This window comes from Erithacus rubecula (genome assembly GCF_903797595.1).
Source record: "Erithacus rubecula genome assembly, chromosome: 2".
NCBI lineage: Eukaryota > Metazoa > Chordata > Aves > Passeriformes > Muscicapidae > Erithacus > Erithacus rubecula.
Window position 1 is genome coordinate 79756118 of NC_136685.1, and position 19668 is coordinate 79775785.

At 57.0% G+C, this 19668-nt stretch overlaps 2 protein-coding genes across 9 annotated transcripts in view; both read left to right on the forward strand.

The window, feature by feature from the left end:
- Positions 1-4954, forward strand: part of TMEM63B (transmembrane protein 63B) — a 47247-nt gene extending 42293 nt beyond the window's left edge. For 5 of the 8 annotated variants that reach the window (XM_079298495.1, XM_079298499.1, XM_079298500.1 and 2 more), the window contains 6 exons: positions 115-277; positions 451-556; positions 692-859; positions 999-1114; positions 1322-1402; positions 2443-4954. In XM_079298495.1, coding sequence (XP_079154621.1) covers positions 115-277; positions 451-556; positions 692-859; positions 999-1114; positions 1322-1402; positions 2443-2607 — 799 coding nt within the window. In that variant the 3' untranslated portion in view covers positions 2608-4954. Of the gene's footprint in view, positions 1-114; positions 278-450; positions 557-691; positions 860-998; positions 1115-1321; positions 1403-1515; positions 1600-2442 lie in introns of those variants that run through there. The other 3 variants (XM_079298498.1, XM_079298501.1, XM_079298502.1) reach the window with 2 other exon arrangements.
- A 2118-nt stretch (positions 4955-7072) lies between these two features.
- On the forward strand, positions 7073-19589 carry CAPN11 (calpain 11). Its single transcript, XM_079298503.1, has 22 exons — positions 7073-7218; positions 9807-10089; positions 10668-10737; positions 12076-12194; positions 12332-12465; positions 12647-12815; positions 13214-13297; positions 13382-13467; positions 13658-13732; positions 14161-14321; positions 14400-14569; positions 14775-14786; positions 15060-15271; positions 15392-15431; positions 15603-15668; positions 16007-16064; positions 16157-16221; positions 17062-17130; positions 17261-17339; positions 17803-17919; positions 17992-18050; positions 18288-19589. Exons 2-22 carry the CDS (start codon positions 9844-9846, stop codon positions 18312-18314), a joined length of 2118 nt encoding a protein of 705 aa, XP_079154629.1. The 5' UTR covers positions 7073-7218; positions 9807-9843; the 3' UTR covers positions 18315-19589.
- The last annotated feature ends 79 nt before the right edge of the window (positions 19590-19668 follow it).

The following is a 19668-nucleotide window of genomic DNA, read 5'->3' on the forward strand; positions in this document are numbered from 1 at the left end:
AGCTTTGTTTACAATGGAAGGTGGTTCTTGTCATCCAAAGGTTATGGGGGCTCCCAGCTGCTGCCCTGCAAAAAGGAGCCCCCTTTGCAGTCTGCTCTTGCTGCATCTCCCCAGGTGTGTGTTCCTGCCAGACAATGGGGCTTTCTTTGTGAACTACGTGATCGCCTCTGCCTTCATTGGGAACGCCATGGACCTGCTGCGCATCCCTGGTTTGCTCATGTACATGATCCGCCTCTGCCTGGCCCGCTCGGCGGCCGAGCGGAGGAACGTCAAACGAGTATGTAGCGGGGCTGAGGGCTGGGTTGTGGCCTGCACCCAGGGAGGGGAGTGCTGCAGTGGGACCCCTTTTGGAGGGGCTTGCCCAGTGCTGTGTGTAGAGCTGGGGGTGCTGCATGTGCCCACTCAGCTCTCAGGGTCCTCCTGCTGATGGGTCTCCATTCCCTCCTGCAGCACCAGGCCTACGAGTTCCAGTTTGGGGCTGCTTACGCCTGGATGATGTGTGTCTTCACTGTAGTCATGACATACAGCATCACCTGCCCCATCATTGTCCCTTTTGGTAAGCCACACCCCTCTGCCTCCCTGTGCCAGAGATGGAGGGGAGGCAAGAAGGCTGATGTAGGGGAGACATTCCCTCTCAGTCTAGCAAAGAGGCTGATGCCCTACTCTTCTGGCTTTTTTCCCCTTCTCCCAGGGCTCATGTACATGCTGCTTAAGCACCTGGTGGACCGATACAACCTGTATTATGCTTACCTGCCTGCCAAGCTGGACAAGAAGATCCATTCAGGGGCTGTGAATCAGGTAGTAGCAGCCCCCATCCTCTGCCTTTTCTGGCTTCTCTTCTTCTCCACAGTGCGCACAGGTGAGCATGGGCTGGGATGCCAGCCCTTAGCCTCCTACTGAACCAGTTCCCTGGCCAGTCTCTGATCCTGGCAGCCTCCAGCCACAGAGCACAATCACAGTCCTTCTGACACTGCCACTTTGGTTTTCCTTTGCCTCAGGGTTCCTGGCCCCAACTTCCATGTTTACCTTTGTGGTCCTCGTGATCACCATTGTGATCTGCCTGTGTCACGTCTGCTTTGGGCACTTCAAATACCTCAGCGCTCACAACTACAAGGTGAGGCAGAATGGTTGGGTGTGAGACCCTTCTCCTTGGTAGCACAGCCCAAACACAAAACAGCACAGGCTCTGGGCCTGCTTTTTGGCAGAGCTGACTTCACAGAGGGGATAATCCTGAGGCTGTCTGTGCTGCCTGTATACTGCTCCTGAAGTGGGACAACAAGTATGTTGCCCTGGTAGTCTCAATTTCTCCTTTTCCCTCCAGATTGACCACACAGAAGTGGATGCCATGGACAACAGGCAGAACGGGAGACCTGCCACCACTCTGCCGGCTCCCAAATCAGCTGTGAGTCACTATCCCCACCTCTGTGCCCTAGCACACCTTACCTGAGTTTGGAAAGGGGGAGGTAACTCCCAGTCTGAGTACCTCACTCCTCACTTCTCATTTTTCTGAGTCAGCACCTGGATCCTCCCAGTGAGGGTGGGAGGCAGCTGTTGGGCACTGCTCCCCTCACCTGCTCTGGGTGATGAAGTGTAACCCCCACACACACACCTCTATCCCGCTGCTCTTCAGATGCTGTGCATTTACTTTCCATCTCTCTTTCGGCTGGGACGGTGAATCCAGCCGGGTCAGTCTCCCTTCTCATTCTGCATCTTTGCACGCTTGCACGCCAGCAGAGGCTGTCACCCACCAGGCTTGTCCTAGTGCCCACACTAAGGGGTCTCCGTGGACATTGCCCTGAAGGCCATGGAAGTGCTTTGGGGAATCCTCTCTCCCCGGTCCGGCATTCTGAAACCACCAGAGTTGGTTTTTGGAACTTCACCTTGGCTCAGCTGGCTCACTCCAGCTGCTTCCTTCCACAAGGATTTTCTAGTGGGGAATCTACACAGGGCTGCAGAGATGGGGTAAGGCAGAGCCTCCTGCTTCCTCAGGAGAGCAGGGCTGAGGTGTGCACGTGTAATCCAGGATCCTTCCTAGTCTCCAGACACCTAAGAGCAGCAACATTTAGCCAAAAGGAGAATTTCTGTAAAAAGCAGTCAGGGCTTCAGGGACAAATCTACTAGCAAAAAAGGGAGTGCAGTTTTCCAGGTCACATGGGCTCCAAAGAGCCTGAAAAGCCACATTCTTTCCCAGCCCAGGTGCCTTGTCCCAGAATGCTGGGGTTTGTAACACATCCAGTGTTTCAGGGCCAAGCCCCACTCTTAAACCTTTCCTAGTATATTCCATGGAGTCTGGACATTTCTTTGGCCTCCCAGTATATCCCCACGCTCAGCCTCATGCATGGTGCTTAGTGTGTTGTGCTCTGCTTCCTGGAGAAGTTCCTTAAACTCACTATGTTTCTGCTCTCTCCCTGCCCCTTCCTGCCCCATGCCTGGTCGTGGCAGAAGTACATCGCCCAAGTGCTGCAGGACTCCTCGCCGGAGGGCGAAGCAACAGAGTCGGAGGAGCAGGGATCGCAGGATGAGGAGCTCATCAACGCAGACGGCATGAATGACACAGATTTCCAGTCGTGTGAGGACAGCCTGATAGAGAATGAGATCCACCAGTAGGGACCTCAGAGGGCGGGAGGGGCAGGAGGCCCAGGAGCAGGGCAGGCTGTGCGCACGGAGACCTGGGAAGAGGCACCTGAGGGTGCTGGCTGCTGCCCTTGCCTCCCGCCGCCCAGGGCCACTGCCTTCAGTGAGGGCAGGGACCCTGCTGCAAGCTCTCCATCTCCCTGCCCCTCCACCCCTGCGCCAGCCCGGCTGCTCGGCAGGCATGCTCTTTATAGCTACCTTCTCCAACGCATCCCTGGCCCCCAGACTCCCAGAGGCTGGGGAGGAGGGGGACTGTAACCCCCACAGTGCTGCCCTGGACCTGCAGGGAGGAGGAAAGCTGGATGCTTTGTGGGAAGGGGCATAAGGGGAACGTTTGGGGTCTTCTGAGCAGGCAACTGTATCCCCTGTCTTGCTGGTGAGAAACACTAATAATTTATTAGATTTACAGAAAGGTGATAAATGAAAAACTTCAGTCGATCTATTGGAAACCCCACCCAGTGTGGGGTTGGCTTTTGTTGCACCTTCTCCCTGTGCCTGTGTGTGCCCTTTCTCAACTGCTTCCAGCATCCAATTGGTGCAGCATCCCAGGAGCTGGTCCAGGCCCAGGGGTGGTGACAGGCTTCCCCCTCACCACAGGGATGGTGATGGTGACAGCCTGGTTTCATGGTCAAGGGTGGCATCACGCTGGGGAAGGGGCATTGGGTTGGCATGAGCTAGACAAGCCCTCGCAGGGTGAGGGGTGCTGAGGGCATTTCTTATGAGCAGGAGGAGGCGCAGGCAGCCTCTCCCCCAGGTCCTGTTCCCTTCTTCCCCAGGACAGGGGTTTGCAGCATCATTTGAAGTGGCATTTTTCTTTGCACATTTTACTCCCCTTTCAAACAAATCAACCTGACCCCCCTGTGGTACTGCAGTCCCCCTTTTGCTGCCCTGTGTCTGCACAGCAGGGTCAGGCTTGGGGCTGGGGGGGCTGTGTGGGGGTCTCCTGGGTGCTAGGGAGAGGGGAGGAAGGGTCTCAGGCTAAAGGCCCTCAGCATCCTGCAAGATCAGCACTGCCTGGTTGCAATGAGGCCCCTTGGGCTTCCTTCCCTGAGCTGCTGCAGGGTCTTCTCCCAGCTGAGGTGGTCAGAGAGGGAGGGAGCCCTGGGAGAGCAGCCCCTAGGAGCTGTCTCCAACCAACCAAGACCACCATCTTCAGGAGCACAAAAGCCTCATGGGGTATGCTGAATTTCTTCACCCTGGTGTAGGCTCCCCTGCTACCACCCAGCCTGAGAGAGGGGGGTTGTTCCTCTCCTACCTCTTGCCCTTGCCCCCTCCCTGTTGATAGCTGTGTCCCAGAGGCAGGCAGGGAACAGGATGGGTGAGAGAGGTGGACTGGAGCCCCTGGCACATGGAAGGAGGACTGACCCTGTTTAAAGACACTTTGTGAGGCTGTTTGCGGTCAGTATCAGTTGCCCTCAATTGCTTCCCCCCTCCTCTTGTGTAAAATGTAAAGGAAAATAATAAATCCCTCTGCTATTTAGCTATATTTATTTCCCTTGAACCCTGCCACCATCCTGTTTGGTGCTCATTGCAGACACTATCACCCTCCCTTTGCCTGTCATCTGTGGGTGCTGCACCAGCTCCCTGGGGCTGTGCCCTCCAGGGCCTGAGGGGCTGAGTGAAAGGGGACAGTCATTTACCTTTTCAATCACCCGTGCTGGCCCTAGAGCTCAAAGCACTTTAATCAACCAGAACAAGTGAAGTGTCAGCCCTGCCCACCTCAGCTGCCAGGAACGGTGGTCACATCTTACAGCTTTTCTCTCCTGTGCCTCTCCCACTAGAGGAAAGGAGCTAGACCCACAGAGAGCAGGTGAGGGGCTGCTCCATGGAGGACATAGCTACCTTTCCTGTACAAGACCTCTGTAGGAATCCCAGGCCCAGAGAAAAGGGTGGAGGGAACAGAAATGTGGGTCTTCAGTGCAAGAGGAGGGTGGGGCGCACCAGCTTCCACGGCTTAGCTGGGGCTGGAGCACATATGGGTGTGAAGGGGCATGGTGAGAGTCACCTGTCCCCTCCAAGGTAGCGGCCAGGAATGAAATGAGCATGTGAGCTGAGAGTTCCTGGTTCAGTCACAGGGTGGGGCAAGGGGGATGTTGATCCTGCTTCCCTATTCTCGCACCCACCTACTGCCCTTGTTCCTGGTCCAGCAGGGGGCTGGGCTGCTATGGTCTCTGTAGGTATGGCCATGCTCTGGGGCTGCCTCTGCAGCTATCGGGGCCCTGCCCACAGAGAGCTGTGTTCTGAGTGGCACTGTCTGTGTAGAGATGTGTATAATACCCTGTATATATTTGTGTACAAAAGAAAAAAGGAAAAAAAAGGAGCTATTGTTTGTGCAATCTTTACTTTCTGGGGTGGCTTGGGGGCTGGGACCTGGGAGGAGAGGATCCCAGTGGCTGCAGGAGTATGCATGGTGCAAAAGGAGGGGGGGGGGGGCAAGTTACATAGCCACTCCTGGCATATCTGTTCGAAACCTGGACAGCTTAAGCCTTTGGGAAAGTGTGAGGGGTGCTGGACCCCTGGAGCACCCAGGAGCGCTTTCCCGAAACATGATGCTGTTCGTATGCCAGCCAGCCCCCAGGCTCTCCCTGCTGCTCCCTGCAGGCCGGCTCTGGCGTGCTTCCCAGGAGCCTGCTGCGTGCTGCGGCCGCTGCTCGTTGCTCGGAGGATGGCACAATGGAGAGGCGAGGCCGGGCGTGGGCTGCTGAGAGACGGACAAGTGACCCCAGCTCCGTCCCCGCCTCCCTGTGATCAGACCCCGTGGCTTCGTGTGCAGCAGTGCAGCGCTGACGGGACAGAAGATCCCCCTGCCCACAGCCAAAGGACAAGGGAAGAGGCAATGCCAGAGAACAAAGAACTGCAGACAGAAAGAAGAACCGTGCTTGCTGCCAAGTCCCTGCAGCCATTACTGCAAAGGAAAGCTTGAGGGAAGGAAACATGGAAAGTGCATAGGGATTTTGCAGGTGTTAGGGAAATAGCTTCCAAGCATAGGGAGAAGGACATGAGACAGCCTTTCTGACAGGATTATTGAGGAGCTGTCTCCTGCCTCAGGGGAGGGATCTGTGAAAGCAGCTTTGGAGGCCACTGAAGGGTAATAAGACAGGAGCTGAACAGGACAACAGGATCACAAGGATGGGCACAAACCCAAAGCAGGAACAAGCCCTGGCACTACAGGCCTCTTGCTCTTTGAAAGCACAGTGCTGCCTGCAGTTCTGTGCAGAGCTAAATAATGTCCCCAGCAGGGAGGGACCCCCTTACACTTCCAGCAACCCTGGCAACAACTCAGAGCAGGGCAGCCCAAGGCTGGGCAGAACAAGTTGCCTCTATCCTCTGTACAGGGATAGGGCAGCTCTAGTGGGTGCTGGCCAGGACTGGACTGGTCCCTTGTGCGTGCAGCAGCAGGACCATGCTACAGCTGGTTTTAAATGTTTGGGTTGCCCTTCCCTCAGGCAAGGGACTTGGCTCCTGGCTCCATGTGCAACCTGCTCCCTGCTTGGGAAGGATTTACCTCCTGGGGTGAGGCCTGGGCTCCCACAGGCTCAGTGCCAGCTGCTGCACTGAGTCTGTATGGGCACAGCCTCCCCAGCTGCCAGCAGGCACCAGGAAGGGAGAGGGAGCTCCAGGCTTGGTGACGCCCTTTAGGGTCACCCTGTTCAGCCCTGGCAGCAAAAGAATGGCAATACAGAGCTTCTTTCCTGGGATGGGGCTGAGCTGAGCTGAGCTGCTGGTGCCAGACCTGGCCATGTCAGATATGCTGGGCTAAGCCACAGCAGGCCAAGCTGAGCCATGCCATGCCAGGCAAAGCCGTGTTGAACACACAGGGTATGGAGCCAAGCCCTGTGTAGCCATGCCCGCTGGTAACAGCACCACCCAGCATAGCTGCACTGTGAGTCACGGAGGGCAAGCAGGGGCAGCACCACTGTGGCTGTGGAAACCCCAGGGCAGTGGGACCTGTCCGGAAAGGAACCTGCTGGCACCCAGCAGCGAGGCCAGCTGCTGCTGGTGGCATTGTTGACCTGGACTTTAAGGACTGAGGTGGTGCGGGCACAGTCCCCCCAGGCACGAGGGAGGGGAAGAAGGGACACAACAGTCTGAGATATCCGGTGGGACCCTCGTACTCAGTCGTGGCACCAGAAGGTCAACAAGTCCTGGGGACAAGGTGCAGTACAGAGCTTCAGCCAGCCACGCCGCGGTGCCGACAGTGTGGAGCAGTGACCCGCAAATCCATTCCTCGGGGAAAGTTGCTTGCTTTTTCCTTGCAGCTCCGGTTTCCGTATGCACCCAACCCTTTCCTCAGAACAATGGAGGAAGAGGAGCACGCCCATCCCGGCGGCACCCTTCCATCCCTGGGAGCTGGGAGAGGGTGACAGCAGACAGAACCTCACCATCACCCTCGATCCATAATCCCCTCCCAGTGTCTGTAAACTGTCACTGCTCCTTTAATTCCCCCTCCCAGTGCCCTCCCGGCTTTGCTCGTACGCCCTGCCCGCCGAAACTCCACCTTCCGCGGGGCTGTACCGAGCCGGGCTGGGCTGGGCTGGGCCGGGCCGAGCCGAAGCGGGCAGGGCGGTGGCGGCAGCAGCTTCCGTAAGTCCATCCCCCCATCCTCACCCTTATCCGACCCCCAGGATGGGAATAAGCACCGGGGGGAACCCGTGGCTGCGGCTCTGTCCGTCTCCCCCTCCCTGGCTGCTTCCTCTGTTTTCTAAGCTTATCTAGACATGCCTACCCCTCCCATTCCCTTTCTGTCTGCCGGGATTTTTGCATTAGGTAACGCATCCGCAGAGACCCAGAGGCTTCCCAGTCGGGGCGGCGAGTAAATTGAATACCGCAGCCTCCCGGGATGCGCTGCCAACCCCAAAGCCAAGTCCGCATCCCGTCAAAGGGATGCGGTAAATAAAGGGGAGCCTGTGAGAAACAAGGGTCTTTGTCATCCGGAGGGCTGGAAAGGCCCTGGGAGCTGCTTGAGCACTGTGGGATGCCATGGGCGCTGCGATGCCTTGCCCCGAGATGAGTATGCGGCAGGATGCCGTGTGTCAGGGCTGGTTTTGAGGAAGGGAACTCCCCACTTCCGTTGATTTGCAAGAGCAGCTGGCAAACCAGAGTTCTGCAAAGATTTTTGGCTGGACTTCAACAATGATGCTGCCGAAGGGTTTTGCAGTATGCGTTAAAGTGCACAAGGTGTCAGGGACCCTGCAGGATCCAGTGTGCCATTTTGCTCCCACCTGGGAGGGATTAGAGGTGCCTCGAGTACTGGAAAGCATCATATTGTAGTAGGATGTCACCTGTGGTGGAAAGCTGCCCTGGGGGCTTGGCTTGTCCCGTCACACCCATTCCTCCTTCGTGGAGGACCTGCAGTGTCCCTCGGCATAAGCTGGGGAGGTGTCAGCAGCTGACCACATTGCTTTAAAGACCCATGTGGTTCCTCTCCCATTCTGGGGTCTGAAATGCTTTCCTTTGCTCTGCGCTTGCGTGACCTCCGTCTGCCGCTGAGCACAGCCTTCCCGAGTATTTTGAGCCACAGAGCTAAGAATAACTCGTACGGTGCCCGTGTCTGCACAGAGCACCCCATGTCCGCAGCCATGGCCACTGCTGGTAGGTCGGGTGGGAAAGGGTGCAGGGAACCTGCCAGGGGCTATGGGCAAGGGAAGTTTCCTGACCATTGGCAGGTTGTGGTGTGAGTGCTGGGGAAGTGGGGAGGTGGGATCTGGAGGCAGTGTGGGCAGCTGTACTTCCTCTGGCCCCCCGTGTTCTGGGCAGTGACTGGGACTGCAGAAGCCATCCTGCCAGCTCTGCAGGCACCGAGTGCCTTCCCACTGGGAGAGACTGCCACGGTGCTGGCTGCGGGGCAGGAGACATAGGAGGAGCTCCATAGATTTGAGACCATCATAGAGGAGAGAAGGGCTGGCACTGCCCTGGAGAAGGGTAGTGGGTCCAGAGCATCCCAGAGCAGGCAGAGTGATGGGGAAGAGTAGATTTTTTTTCTTCTGAAAAGCTTCTGGCTAGGACACCCACATGGGTTAGCAGCCAAGTTTATGCTCTGTGCTTGTGCCAGGAGTTTGCACCCTCTTCACTGTTGCCTGCCTTCCCACTAGCTATCACAGCATTTCAGGACAAAGAAAGGCGCCTCTTTGGAGCCAGGCTGCACCCTGCTCCCCTGGGATAGGGTACTGGGGCGGGAGAGGGCCAGCACTGGCATTCGAGTTCGCTGCTCTGAGTGGGTTGCTGGCTCCTGGCTTATTTATCCAAGGACTGCGCCACTTTCTCATATGGAGAAACCTCTGAAGTATTCGGCACCAGCCCAGCCAAGCGGGAGCTGAGATGGCTGGGGAGTGGGGCAGGTGCCAGTGGCTGGTGGTGGTGGCACCTGCAGGGCTGGCGAGGTGCGGCCTGGGGACTCAGCGGTGTCTGTCCGGCCCCGCTGTCCTGGTGCCCGCTGAACTCCGCAATCCCTCCCCGATATCTCCCAGCAGGCTGCTCCACTGACGGTCAGCAGCCTTGAGTCATCCTCCCTGTGTGTGTGTGTGCCGTCCCGCCTCTTCCTTCCCTGTCCTTCTCTGGCCCCACAGCTGGAGCTGTGTGCCCCCCGCTGGGCTCCTCCCTGCCCGGCCCGATTGACTCAGTGCTCAGGCAGCCGGGCCGGCTTTCGGAGAAGAGGGAAAAGGAGAGGGAGAGGCCCCTGGGGGTGGGAGAAGCTGCGGGCGGACGCTGACGGGTGAGGAGGAGCCGGGACGAGGGAAGAACCCGGAAAGCTGCGCCGGGAGGAGAGGCTGACGAGGTTGGAAAGTGTCTGGAATTCCTCCGGGCTCAGCCTTTTGGCGTAGCGGGGACAGGACCTATGTGCTGCGGGGCTGCCTCCTTCCAGCCAGCGCTCAGTGCTGCTGTTTCCCCTCGGTGTCCCCTAAAGACAGCAGGGCACAGCGGCCGGGCTGGAGGACAGGGCTCAGAACGGGGCTGCTGCTGGGGATGGGGTCTGGGCGGTTCTCCGGTGTGTGTGTGCCCGCCCTGGAGTGCCCTGCGTGTCGCTGGGCTCACTGCGCCGGGCCAGCGCTGCTGGAGAAGGTTCCTGCTGTGGCAGCGGTGGGGCACTGGGGATCCAGCCTCCAAGCCTGGCTCCGAGTGTTGGCTGATGTCCCCAGGGAGAGCCTCAGCGTGGCCGTGCCGCTGTGTTGCAGGGAGCGGAGCGGGAGGTAGCGGTGCTGGTGCCCGGCTATGATGCCCTTTGGCGGCATGGCTGCTCGCGTGGAGAGAGACCGCCTGAGAGCCGAGGGGCTCGGCCGGCACAACAACGCCATCAAGTACCTCAACCAGGACTATGAGGTCCTCAAGCAGCAGTGCATTGAGAGTGGCAGTCTCTTCAGGGATCCCCAGTTCCCAGCTGGCCCGTCTGCCCTTGGATTCAAGGAGCTGGGGCCGCACTCCAGCAAGACGCGGGGAGTGGAGTGGAAGCGTCCCTCGGTAAGTGCTGGCCTTGCTTCTTCTCAGGCTGGGCTGGCATCCCTACCCTGCACTCTGCACTGACGTGGTGTGCTGAGTTGCAGACTGGCCCTTGCTGGCACCCCTCAGTGCTCAAAGTCCCTGGAGTGCTGCAGAGCCCCTTTCCCAAGGGTCCAGAGCCATTGCCCATGAGTGTCTGCTCAGAAAAACACTGTGTCTAGCAGGCACTGCTTCCTCTGGCCAGCACGCTGCAGGCTTCAAAACAGCTAGGTTGTGTTGTTGCTTCTAGGTGTCATGGCATGGATGTGTCACCGTCAGTAGCTGGGGCTTTTGAGAGTGCATATCCCCTGGTGCCATAAGGGCAAGGGGAGTGTCATCCAGCCTTGTCCTCCCATGGATACAGCAGATCTTGTTTTGCCTTACTGTGATGGCCTTGGGGTTGCAGTCAAGCAGCCTTCCCTAGCAGAAGGCAGGTGGGGTACATCTCACAGGGACCATATACCATTTCCCTTGAGTCAGAGCTGCAGTGGGTGCCAGCCCTACTAAAGCCCAGGCCCTGCCAAGATCCAGCACCAGCATCTGATTCTGTCCTTCTACAGGAATTAGTGGATGACCCTCAGTTCATCGTGGGCGGTGCCACCCGGACAGACATCTGCCAGGGGGCTCTGGGTGAGTGTTGAAGCTTCATCCCTGGACTTTGGTCCAGACAGTAGTGAGGGGAGGGTTGGGTGGCCCTTTCCATTCTGTGAGGTGGAAAATGCAAGTCGGGGGCATCCTGTGCCTCCTGTTGGCTCTAGGTTAAAGCTCCACAAAAATGAGTTGATGTGTGCACAGCTTGATCATGCTAAGATCAATGGAGATTCTGGGTGCATCCATGCCTAACACATGCTGACAATAATGCCAGGTGCTGCTCCAAAGAGCTCCCTGCATTGGTAAATGGTGAGGAATAGCGGCTTCATGAAAGTAACAAACTGAGGTGGTGGTGGTGACAAAGTGCTTGTGAAGAATTGTGGTGTGGCAGAAAGGAACTGAGAGGTGTACAAGTGATGATTTGTCTTTTCTCCAGGGGTGGCTCTCAAAGTGAAGGCACTGAAGCAAGGAAAGAAGTGTTAATGGTCTAGGTAGGCTAGCAGAGTTGAACTGCCACTGGGATTTTGTGGTCATCAGAAAGAGATCTTGGTATCACAGACAGTGTTGTCCTGATTGGAAGCAAACAGGGCACTTGATTGGGAGTACTGTATACCTTAGCACATTTAGCATGCTGTTTTCAGGGCTGACTACATTTAATATATCCAGTAATTAGGACAAACTTGAGGTGGCAACTGGAGTGCATAACAGACCCAAGCATTGTGGTAGTGTTCATGTGGTTGTTAAAAGTTCAGAAATGGCATTTTGTCAAACCACAGCCTAGTTACAGATTATCCAGGTTCAAGGCTAAGGTGTGAAAGGCTTCAAAGGCAAAAGAGAAAAGAGAATCAAGGTAAAGTATTTAAACCTCAGTGCTGGCCTGGAGCAGCACTTGTGGTTAAGATCACACAGAAGGAAAAGGGCAGTGGTATTGCCTGTTTGAGAAGCTGGGGTAGCAGCAGGAAACTGCTTGCTTGCTAATATGGCTTTTTACATACGAAGTGTAATTCTGCTGCAGAACTTGCTGTCTGAGATAAGGAGGGCAGTCATATGAATGAGTTCCAGGAGGGTCCAGATAAATGGCTGCAGGAGGGGGCTGTTGGTGCTGACTGTGTGTGGTGGTCTGGACACAGGCTCCAGGTGAGGGAGGAGCATTCCCTGCTGCCTTGAGCTAATACTCCTCTCTGTGGGCAGGCTGAGCAAGCCTGGATCCCTGAGTTCTCGTTGCTGGACCTTCTCTGTTTTTTCCATGGACTTTTTGAGCTGGGTAGCCCCAAACATTTGCAAGGAGAGCACACCATGGTCTCCTAAACATCCATCACCTCCCCTCCCAGCTAGGGAGGTGATAGGTACTCATAGCATCTTCCTCTCCTTCCCCAGGCGACTGCTGGCTGCTGGCTGCCATTGGCTCCCTCACGCTCAACGAGGAGCTCCTGCACCGCGTGGTGCCCCATGGACAGAGCTTCCAGGAGGACTATGCTGGCATCTTTCACTTCCAGGTGGGCGGGGAGCTTTGGTCCATCCACAGCTGATGGGCTGTGGCAGAGGCGAGGGTGGTGGGTGGAGGACATCCCTCTGGGGTAGGGATGAGCCACGTGATGCTCTGAGCTCACCCCACTCTCTCCTCACCCCCCAGATCTGGCAGTTCGGTGAGTGGGTGGACGTGGTGGTGGATGACCTGCTGCCCACCAAGGATGGGGAACTTCTGTTCGTGCACTCAGCGGAGTGCACCGAGTTCTGGAGCGCTCTGCTGGAGAAGGCCTATGCCAAGTGGGTATCTCAAGGCTGTGCCAAGTGGGTATCCCTGTGGTGGCCATGTGGGCAGGTGGGCACGTGTGGGGTAGGGCACCTCCAGGTGCAGGGTGGAGGGAAGGGAGTCTCTAGTGTCGCTGGCCCTGCTTGTGCTGGGGGCTGCAGCTGCTAGCTGCCTGTCTCCTCATGCATCCCTCAGGCTGAACGGCTGCTACGAGTCGCTCTCAGGGGGCAGCACCACCGAGGGCTTCGAGGACTTTACGGGCGGCGTGGCGGAGATGTACGACCTGAAGCGGCCGCCGCGCAACATGGGCCACATCATCCGCAAGGCGCTGGAGAGGGGCTCCCTGCTGGGCTGCTCCATCGACGTGAGTGACCACCACTGCCCTCTCTGCAGAGCCAGGCTGGCACAGCACTGTGCTGCTGCAGCCCAGCTGCTGTGAATGGGCGCCTTTGGATGGAGTGGGGTTGTTCATCTCAAGTGCAGGACGAGCCATGTTTTGCATCAGCAAATTACCTGGAGCAGGGCTTTTAAATTCTGAAGTGTGGGTGGTTCCTTGACAGACCTTTGGGGCCCTCTGTTAAGGAAACTGTCTTAAATTTTCCGTAATCAGCAGCCTTTGAACACAGGGAACTGCTACCTGCTACTTCTCTTGGCTGGAGCAGTGCAAAGCAAGGAGAATTCTCCACACAGTGGAGGGAAGGGGTAGGGACAAGACTACATGAATTCAGTCCTATTGACTTGAGCATTACACGTTCTCCTCAGATCACAAGCGCTTTTGATATGGAAGCAGTGACCTTCAAGAAGCTGGTGAAGGGCCATGCTTATTCTGTCACAGCCTTCAGAGATGTGAGTCACCTAGATTAGACTTTAATGGCAATAGCAGCCTGGCAAGTGGCCTGGGCTCCACCTCATGTGTCTGGTGTCTGGCAGGTGAACTACCGGGGTCAGCAAGAACAACTCATCCGCATCAGGAACCCCTGGGGTCAGGTGGAGTGGACTGGAGCCTGGAGTGATGGGTAAGCAGGACAGGAGGGATGGCAGTCTCGTTCTGGCAGGCCAGCAAGCGCTGCACACACAGCAGTCAGGCACGGGGCACTGCTGAGGGGAAGCTCACAGTGTGCACAGCCCTTGGCATCAGAGAGAGGAGTTGAGCTCTGCAGTGCTCTCAGGAGTCCCTGTCTCATTGTCTCTCTCCTGCTATTTCAGTTCCTCTGAGTGGAACAACATTGATCCTGACCAGAGGGAAGAGCTGCAACTGAAGATGGAGGATGGAGAGTTCTGGTGAGTGCTGGAGGAAAGTGGCTTCCACCACTCCCTGTGGGTGCTGCTCTATTTCAGCACCCAGTCCAGAAAGTAGCAGAGGAGCTGGGGAGAGATCCTGCAGTCATGCTTCCCCTGAAGCGCATGAGCTGCCTGTATGAGCTGGCTTTCCAGCACTGGAGAGCTTGCCAGTATTTTCTCATCTGATCTAGTTAATGATTTTCCTCCCTTGAAGGAAATTCAGGCCAACTAAACACAAAATAAACATCTAGGAAGAGTAAATATCCCATCTTACCCAAACCCAACATGAGGATTTAAATAAGCTGTTTAGGGTAAAAGATGTTACTGTCACTTAATTCTCCTAAAATGTTAGCTGGGTCCAGAGCTGCTTGTGCTCTCCTCCCTCCCCCCAGCAGTGCCCTGGCCTCAGCCCCTCTTGCCTCCCACAGGATGTCTTTCCGGGACTTCATGAGGGAGTTCTCCAGGCTGGAGATCTGCAACCTGACCCCCGATGCCCTGACCAAGGATGAGCTGAGCAGGTGGCACACACAGGTGTTCGAGGGCACGTGGCGCCGGGGCAGCACTGCCGGGGGCTGCAGGAATCACCCAGGTACCTCCGGCCTCCCCACCTGTGCTCGTGCAGCTTGGTGAAACCAGGGGTCTCATCCGCACATCCCCTTCCTCCCAGCCACGTTCTGGATCAACCCCCAGTTTAAGATCAAGTTGCTGGAGGAAGATGATGACCCTGGGGACGATGAGGTGGCCTGCAGCTTCCTGGTGGCTCTGATGCAGAAGCACCGGCGGCGGGAGCGGCGGGTGGGAGGTGACATGCACACCATCGGCTTTGCTGTCTACGAGGTAACCCCTGCCCGCCCCAGGGCTTCATCCTTGGGACAGGCTCAGCCTGCCAGTTCCACCTCAACCCCAGTCCTCGAGAAAATATTTTCCACCAGCTTTGACCAGCTGTGGGCTGATGTGCCCCATCCTGTCCTCCCTGCAGCTGTAAGGGATGGGGCAGGTACTGGGATTCTGATTTTTTCCTCTTTTTCCCTCCTGTCTGCAGGTTCCTGAGGAGGTACGTCCTGAGCTGTCAGAGCCTACCAAATCTTGGAGGGAAGCACAAGACTGGGCAAAAATGGGTTGGATCCATCTGGTGCCTTGGGAGCTCCCACAGCACTGGCCGTGGCTAGGGTGCTAGTGGGTGCTGGGCGCACCTCCAGCTGGGAGGGAGGGATGGCTCCTACTGGATGGGCAGGGCAGGGCTGTCCTACCTGACGGGGCTGGCGCTGGTCCCGCCACTCCCTGTGGGCGCTTGCCATCGTGGTCCACAAGCACCTTCCTTCCCCAGGCCCAGGGCATGCAGAACGTGCACCTGAAGAAGGACTTCTTCCTGCGGAACCAGTCCCGGGCGCGCTCCGAGACCTTCATCAACCTGCGGGAGGTGAGCAACCAGATCCGGCTGCCGCCCGGCGAGTACATCATCGTGCCCTCCACCTTCGAGCCGCACAAGGAGGCCGACTTCGTGCTGCGCGTCTTCACCGAGAAGCAGTCGGACACGGCGTGAGTCCCGGCCTGGCAGGGACACCCCGGGCTGGGAGCAGGGGGTGTTCCCCTCTGCAGGCTGCCTGCTGCCTGGGGACCCTGCTCACCGCTGTGCTTTCCCCTTTCTGTTCTCCCCAGGGAGCTGGATGAGGAGGTCACGGCAGATCTGGCAGATGAGGTAGGAGCCACCACTTTGCATCGGGGCTGGCAAGGTTGGGGTGATGGAGATGTGGGAATTAACAAAGATGAGAAGAACAAAGTTTTCCAGTTGGCATTTATTGAGCCTGGAAGGCAGGGCAGAGCCTGGGTTTGACCACTAACCTCTTCTTTCTGGTTTGCATCACCCCAGGAGGAAATAACTGAGGATGACATAGAGGACAGCTTCAAGAACATGTTCCAGCAGTTGGCAGGGGAGGTGGGTATGGCTGCACCAAGATCTGGAAGGCCCTGTGGGGAGGGGAGGGGACAGGACCGAACCTCTGGCTGTGGGAGTTCACACTTGCTCAGTCCCATCCTGCAGACAAGTCCATCTTTGCTGTGGCTCAGCCCGGCTGCCTGCAGGGATGGTTTGACAGGGGCAGATTTGGGGAAGAGCATCCAGCTGTGACCAAAACTCTTCTGGTTGTATAAGAAATGTAATGGCATCCTCATGCTTTGCTACTAAGGCAGAGATGTTAAGGCAGAAGAGGGACAATGGCCACAAGTGGGGTGGAGAGCGGGCAAGGGGTGATGCTAACTCTGCTTCTGCTCCAGGACTTGGAAATCAACGTCTTTGAGCTTCGGACTATCCTGAACAGAGTCATCTCTAGACGTAAGCACTACTCTTCCTATCCCTTGCTCCCTGCAGCCCAGACTTGCTCAGCAGGTTGGGTTTGATGGTTGAGTTTCCTCCTTTCTTCTCAGACAAAGATCTGAAAACGGATGGGTTCAGCCTGGACTCCTGCCGCAACATGGTCAACCTGATGGACGTATCCTCTTGGTGCTGTGGGCCAGGGCCAGTTTCGTGGTGCTCAGCCTGCAAGAAACAAGACTTGTCTTGGAGCTGGAGCTTGGCTTTCCAGCAGTGCTGAAGCTGTTTAACTGGGGGAAGAAAGGAAGGGGTCGGTCCTTATGGCTTCAGGTCCACCTGCCCTGCACTCTTCAACTTTAGCAGCAGGTGTTTTGGCAAGCACCATCACTTTCCCTGCTTGCTTGGGCCCTGGCTCTCCCACCAAAAGCCAGTACAGCCCCACCCCATGCCTTCTAGTTTCACCTTCAGGAGGAAGTTCCTGTGTTTCACTTCCCATGGGCTCCATAACCTGATGTGCCTAGTGCTGTTGTGCCACCCAGCCTTGGAGGCACGCCTGAAAGGGAAAAAGGGCTGTTGGGCTTCTTTCATGTCCAGCTGTTGTGAATGAGTCAAGTGACAGGAGCCATGGCCAGTGTCCTGCTTGTACAAGGACATGCAGCTGGGGGATCAGGCAAGGAGCACCTTTGAGCCCTTTTCCAGCCTGGCCCCACAACATTCCTTTTTGCTGCAGGCCAGCCCAGCTGTGGTCCAAGGATAGCACAGCAGTCTGCTTCCTACAGCAGTGTCACAGCTGCCCCCAGGGAGTGGCATGGCTGCTAGTTCAAGTGTTACCCTTTCCTTGCAGGGTTGCAGGCTCTTTGCTGATACTGCAGGATAGAGGGGAAGGTTGGGGGAAAAATTGGGCAGGCCAAGTGTGTCCAGGCTTTTCTTACCTCCTGTTCCTGGGGTCTGGCAGCTTTGCCTTTGTACCCCCACCCTTCCCTGGCTGCTTTAAATTCCTTGACCCTTTGCTCCCCAGAAAGATGGCAGTGCCCGCCTTGGCCTGGTGGAGTTCCAGATCCTGTGGAACAAGATCCGGAGCTGGCTGGTGAGGAGGAGAGGGGGCATGGTGCATTGCACAGGGGCAGCACCCCTCCTGGGGCAGCAAGGAGCGGGGACAGGCAGCCTGGAGGCCACAGGAGCATGTTCCCTTCATGTCCTCTGTGATGTTTTTGCAGACAATCTATCGCCAGTATGACCTGGATAAGTCGGGCACCATGAGCTCCTATGAGATGCGCATGGCTCTAGAGTCAGCCGGTACGTCTGGAGAAGGATGGGACTGGGCTGGAGGCTGGGGAGGGGGCTCCTGCTGTCACAGTCCTGTCCCAAACAGCAGGAGAAGAGTGTAGCCAGCCTGTATTGCATGCTTGAAGCCCACCTGTTGTAGTGAGGTGTGGCCCGTGTATGCACCAGGCTTTCTGCATCACAACTGTGCCAAGTGCTGGAGCCTCAGAGTTAGAGATGGACACAAGATGGTCCCACCCTCTGTCCTCCTCTGACCTGCAGAACCCCATCCTGGCAAAGCAAAAGCCTGGGGTGGATCAGTGAACTAACTAGTCATATATGGCTGCAGGGAGAGCATCCCTCCTTCCTATTGAGGCTGGACACGGGTGGTCACTTCCTTGGGTGGGTTGGTGGACTTTTGTGTGGGTGCATGGACTTTCACAACTACACCCTGCTCTCACGCCTCCCTGGAGGCTGACTGCTCTCTGCCTTGCAGGTTTCAAGCTGAACAACAAGCTGCATCAGGTGGTGGTGGCCCGCTATGCAGACAATGACATGGGCGTGGACTTTGACAACTTTGTGTGCTGCCTCCTGAAGCTGGAGACCATGTTCAGTGAGTGACGTGCCTGGGGCAGGGAGGGCAGAACAGAGAGATGTGTTGCTCACTCTGCTTGTGTCCCTGCAGGGTTTTTTCGTAGCATGGACCCTGAAGGCACTGGCACTGCTGTCATGAACCTTTCTGAGGTGAGAATTCATCCCAGGGAAAGTTGAGGTGGAAAACAAGGGGACACAACATTAGGGTGAATGGGGCATCTGGGGTGGGTGGTAGAAAGACCTAGGTAGGGGAAGAACCCAGAAAAGATCAAGATGAATAAAGAGGACTGCTGCAGGCCCAGTGTTTCTTGGAGGGCTGTTAAAATTGACTCAATGAGGACGTGCCAGAAATGCACCCTGCTCATCCCTTCTCCCTCTCCTTCCCAGTGGCTGCTGCTGACCATGTGTGGCTAGGAGTTATGACAGATCTGCTGCAGCTGGGACACCCCAACAGGCCAGGCCCACTCCAAGTGCCTCCCCTTGGATCTATGGATACAGGATACTCTTCTCCCCTTGCTCCATCCCACGCTGAGCCACCAGCCCTGCCTCCTAGCAAGCCTCACGCCATCCTCTCCAGTGGACCAGGGGTCAAGGCAGGCAGGGGATTCCCTTCTCCTCTTCTGGGCTGGACTTCTTTCCACTCCCCCTTGCTCCCTGTCACCCCAGAACAGGAGGAGGGTGAGCAGCATGGGGTACCTGTGAATCCCTGCAGGGTGGCTGGCTGGGGGCCAGCTGCAGAGCAGGGAGGCAGCTGCTGGGGCACGAGGGGGAGGACACTCATAGGCACTTGCTCTAGTGCTGACCCATCCCCTCTGGCACACATTGCCTATCTGTGCACCCACTCCTGGGAGCATCAGCACTATTGCCTTGCTCAGGCAGCAGGTTCCTGAGGGAGCCACAGTGGCCTTCTGGGAGGAGGAATGGCCATACTCAATATCATGAAGCCCTTGCACCGTACTTACCACCACTAAGCGCGACCAAAGCGTGGAGCCTGCTGGCTCTTCTCTGCGTGGCCTTCAGCACATCCCTTCCACCTCCATGCCCCTGCCTGTGCCCACAACTGGGCCTAGCCCTGCAACTCAAGCACTGAATGTTTTGGGGCTCCTCTGTCATGGGAACACACATGACCCTGCGTGCAGCTGCAGCTCCTCTTGCCCACACAGGCACGGCTATGCCATCACTGTCACAGCAGCCTGGCCTCCCCTCCCATCCCTGGGAGCTCCTGGCACATCTGCTGCCCTTGGTCATGGCCCACAGCAGGGCTGGGGATACAGCACCCAAGAGGCAATGCCTTCCTCCAGAGAGCAAGGGGTGGTGGTTTAGGAGGGTCTTTGGCACAGAGCTGGGTTTTTTCTCCCAATCCCTCATCCTCCCACACTGTAACACTCTGCTCTCAGCTTGGGCTCCTTTGCCCAGTGTGGATGGTCTCTAGTGCCAACATATTTGCACTTCTTTGTGCTACTCCATTGCCCTCAACCTTCTTCTGGGGTAATGGGGTGGCTCCAGCCTGGCAGTGGGCGAGGGCCCGTCCCCTGCCCTGTAGAGGCAGGCAGGCAGTTTGCTTCCCCCAGACCCCTGTTGTCACTGGAGGATGCACCTGCAGCAATAACCACTGCTGCCTGCTCGGCAGCTCTGCTTCCTCACCCTGCTCACTGTTCTCTCCAGGAATAAACAGATCTGTTAGACCTGAGGTCTGGGGGGTTTCTTGGGCTCTGTGTCCTCCCTCTGCTCACCATGGTCTGGTGCAGAGCCAAGCCCAGGTCAGGCT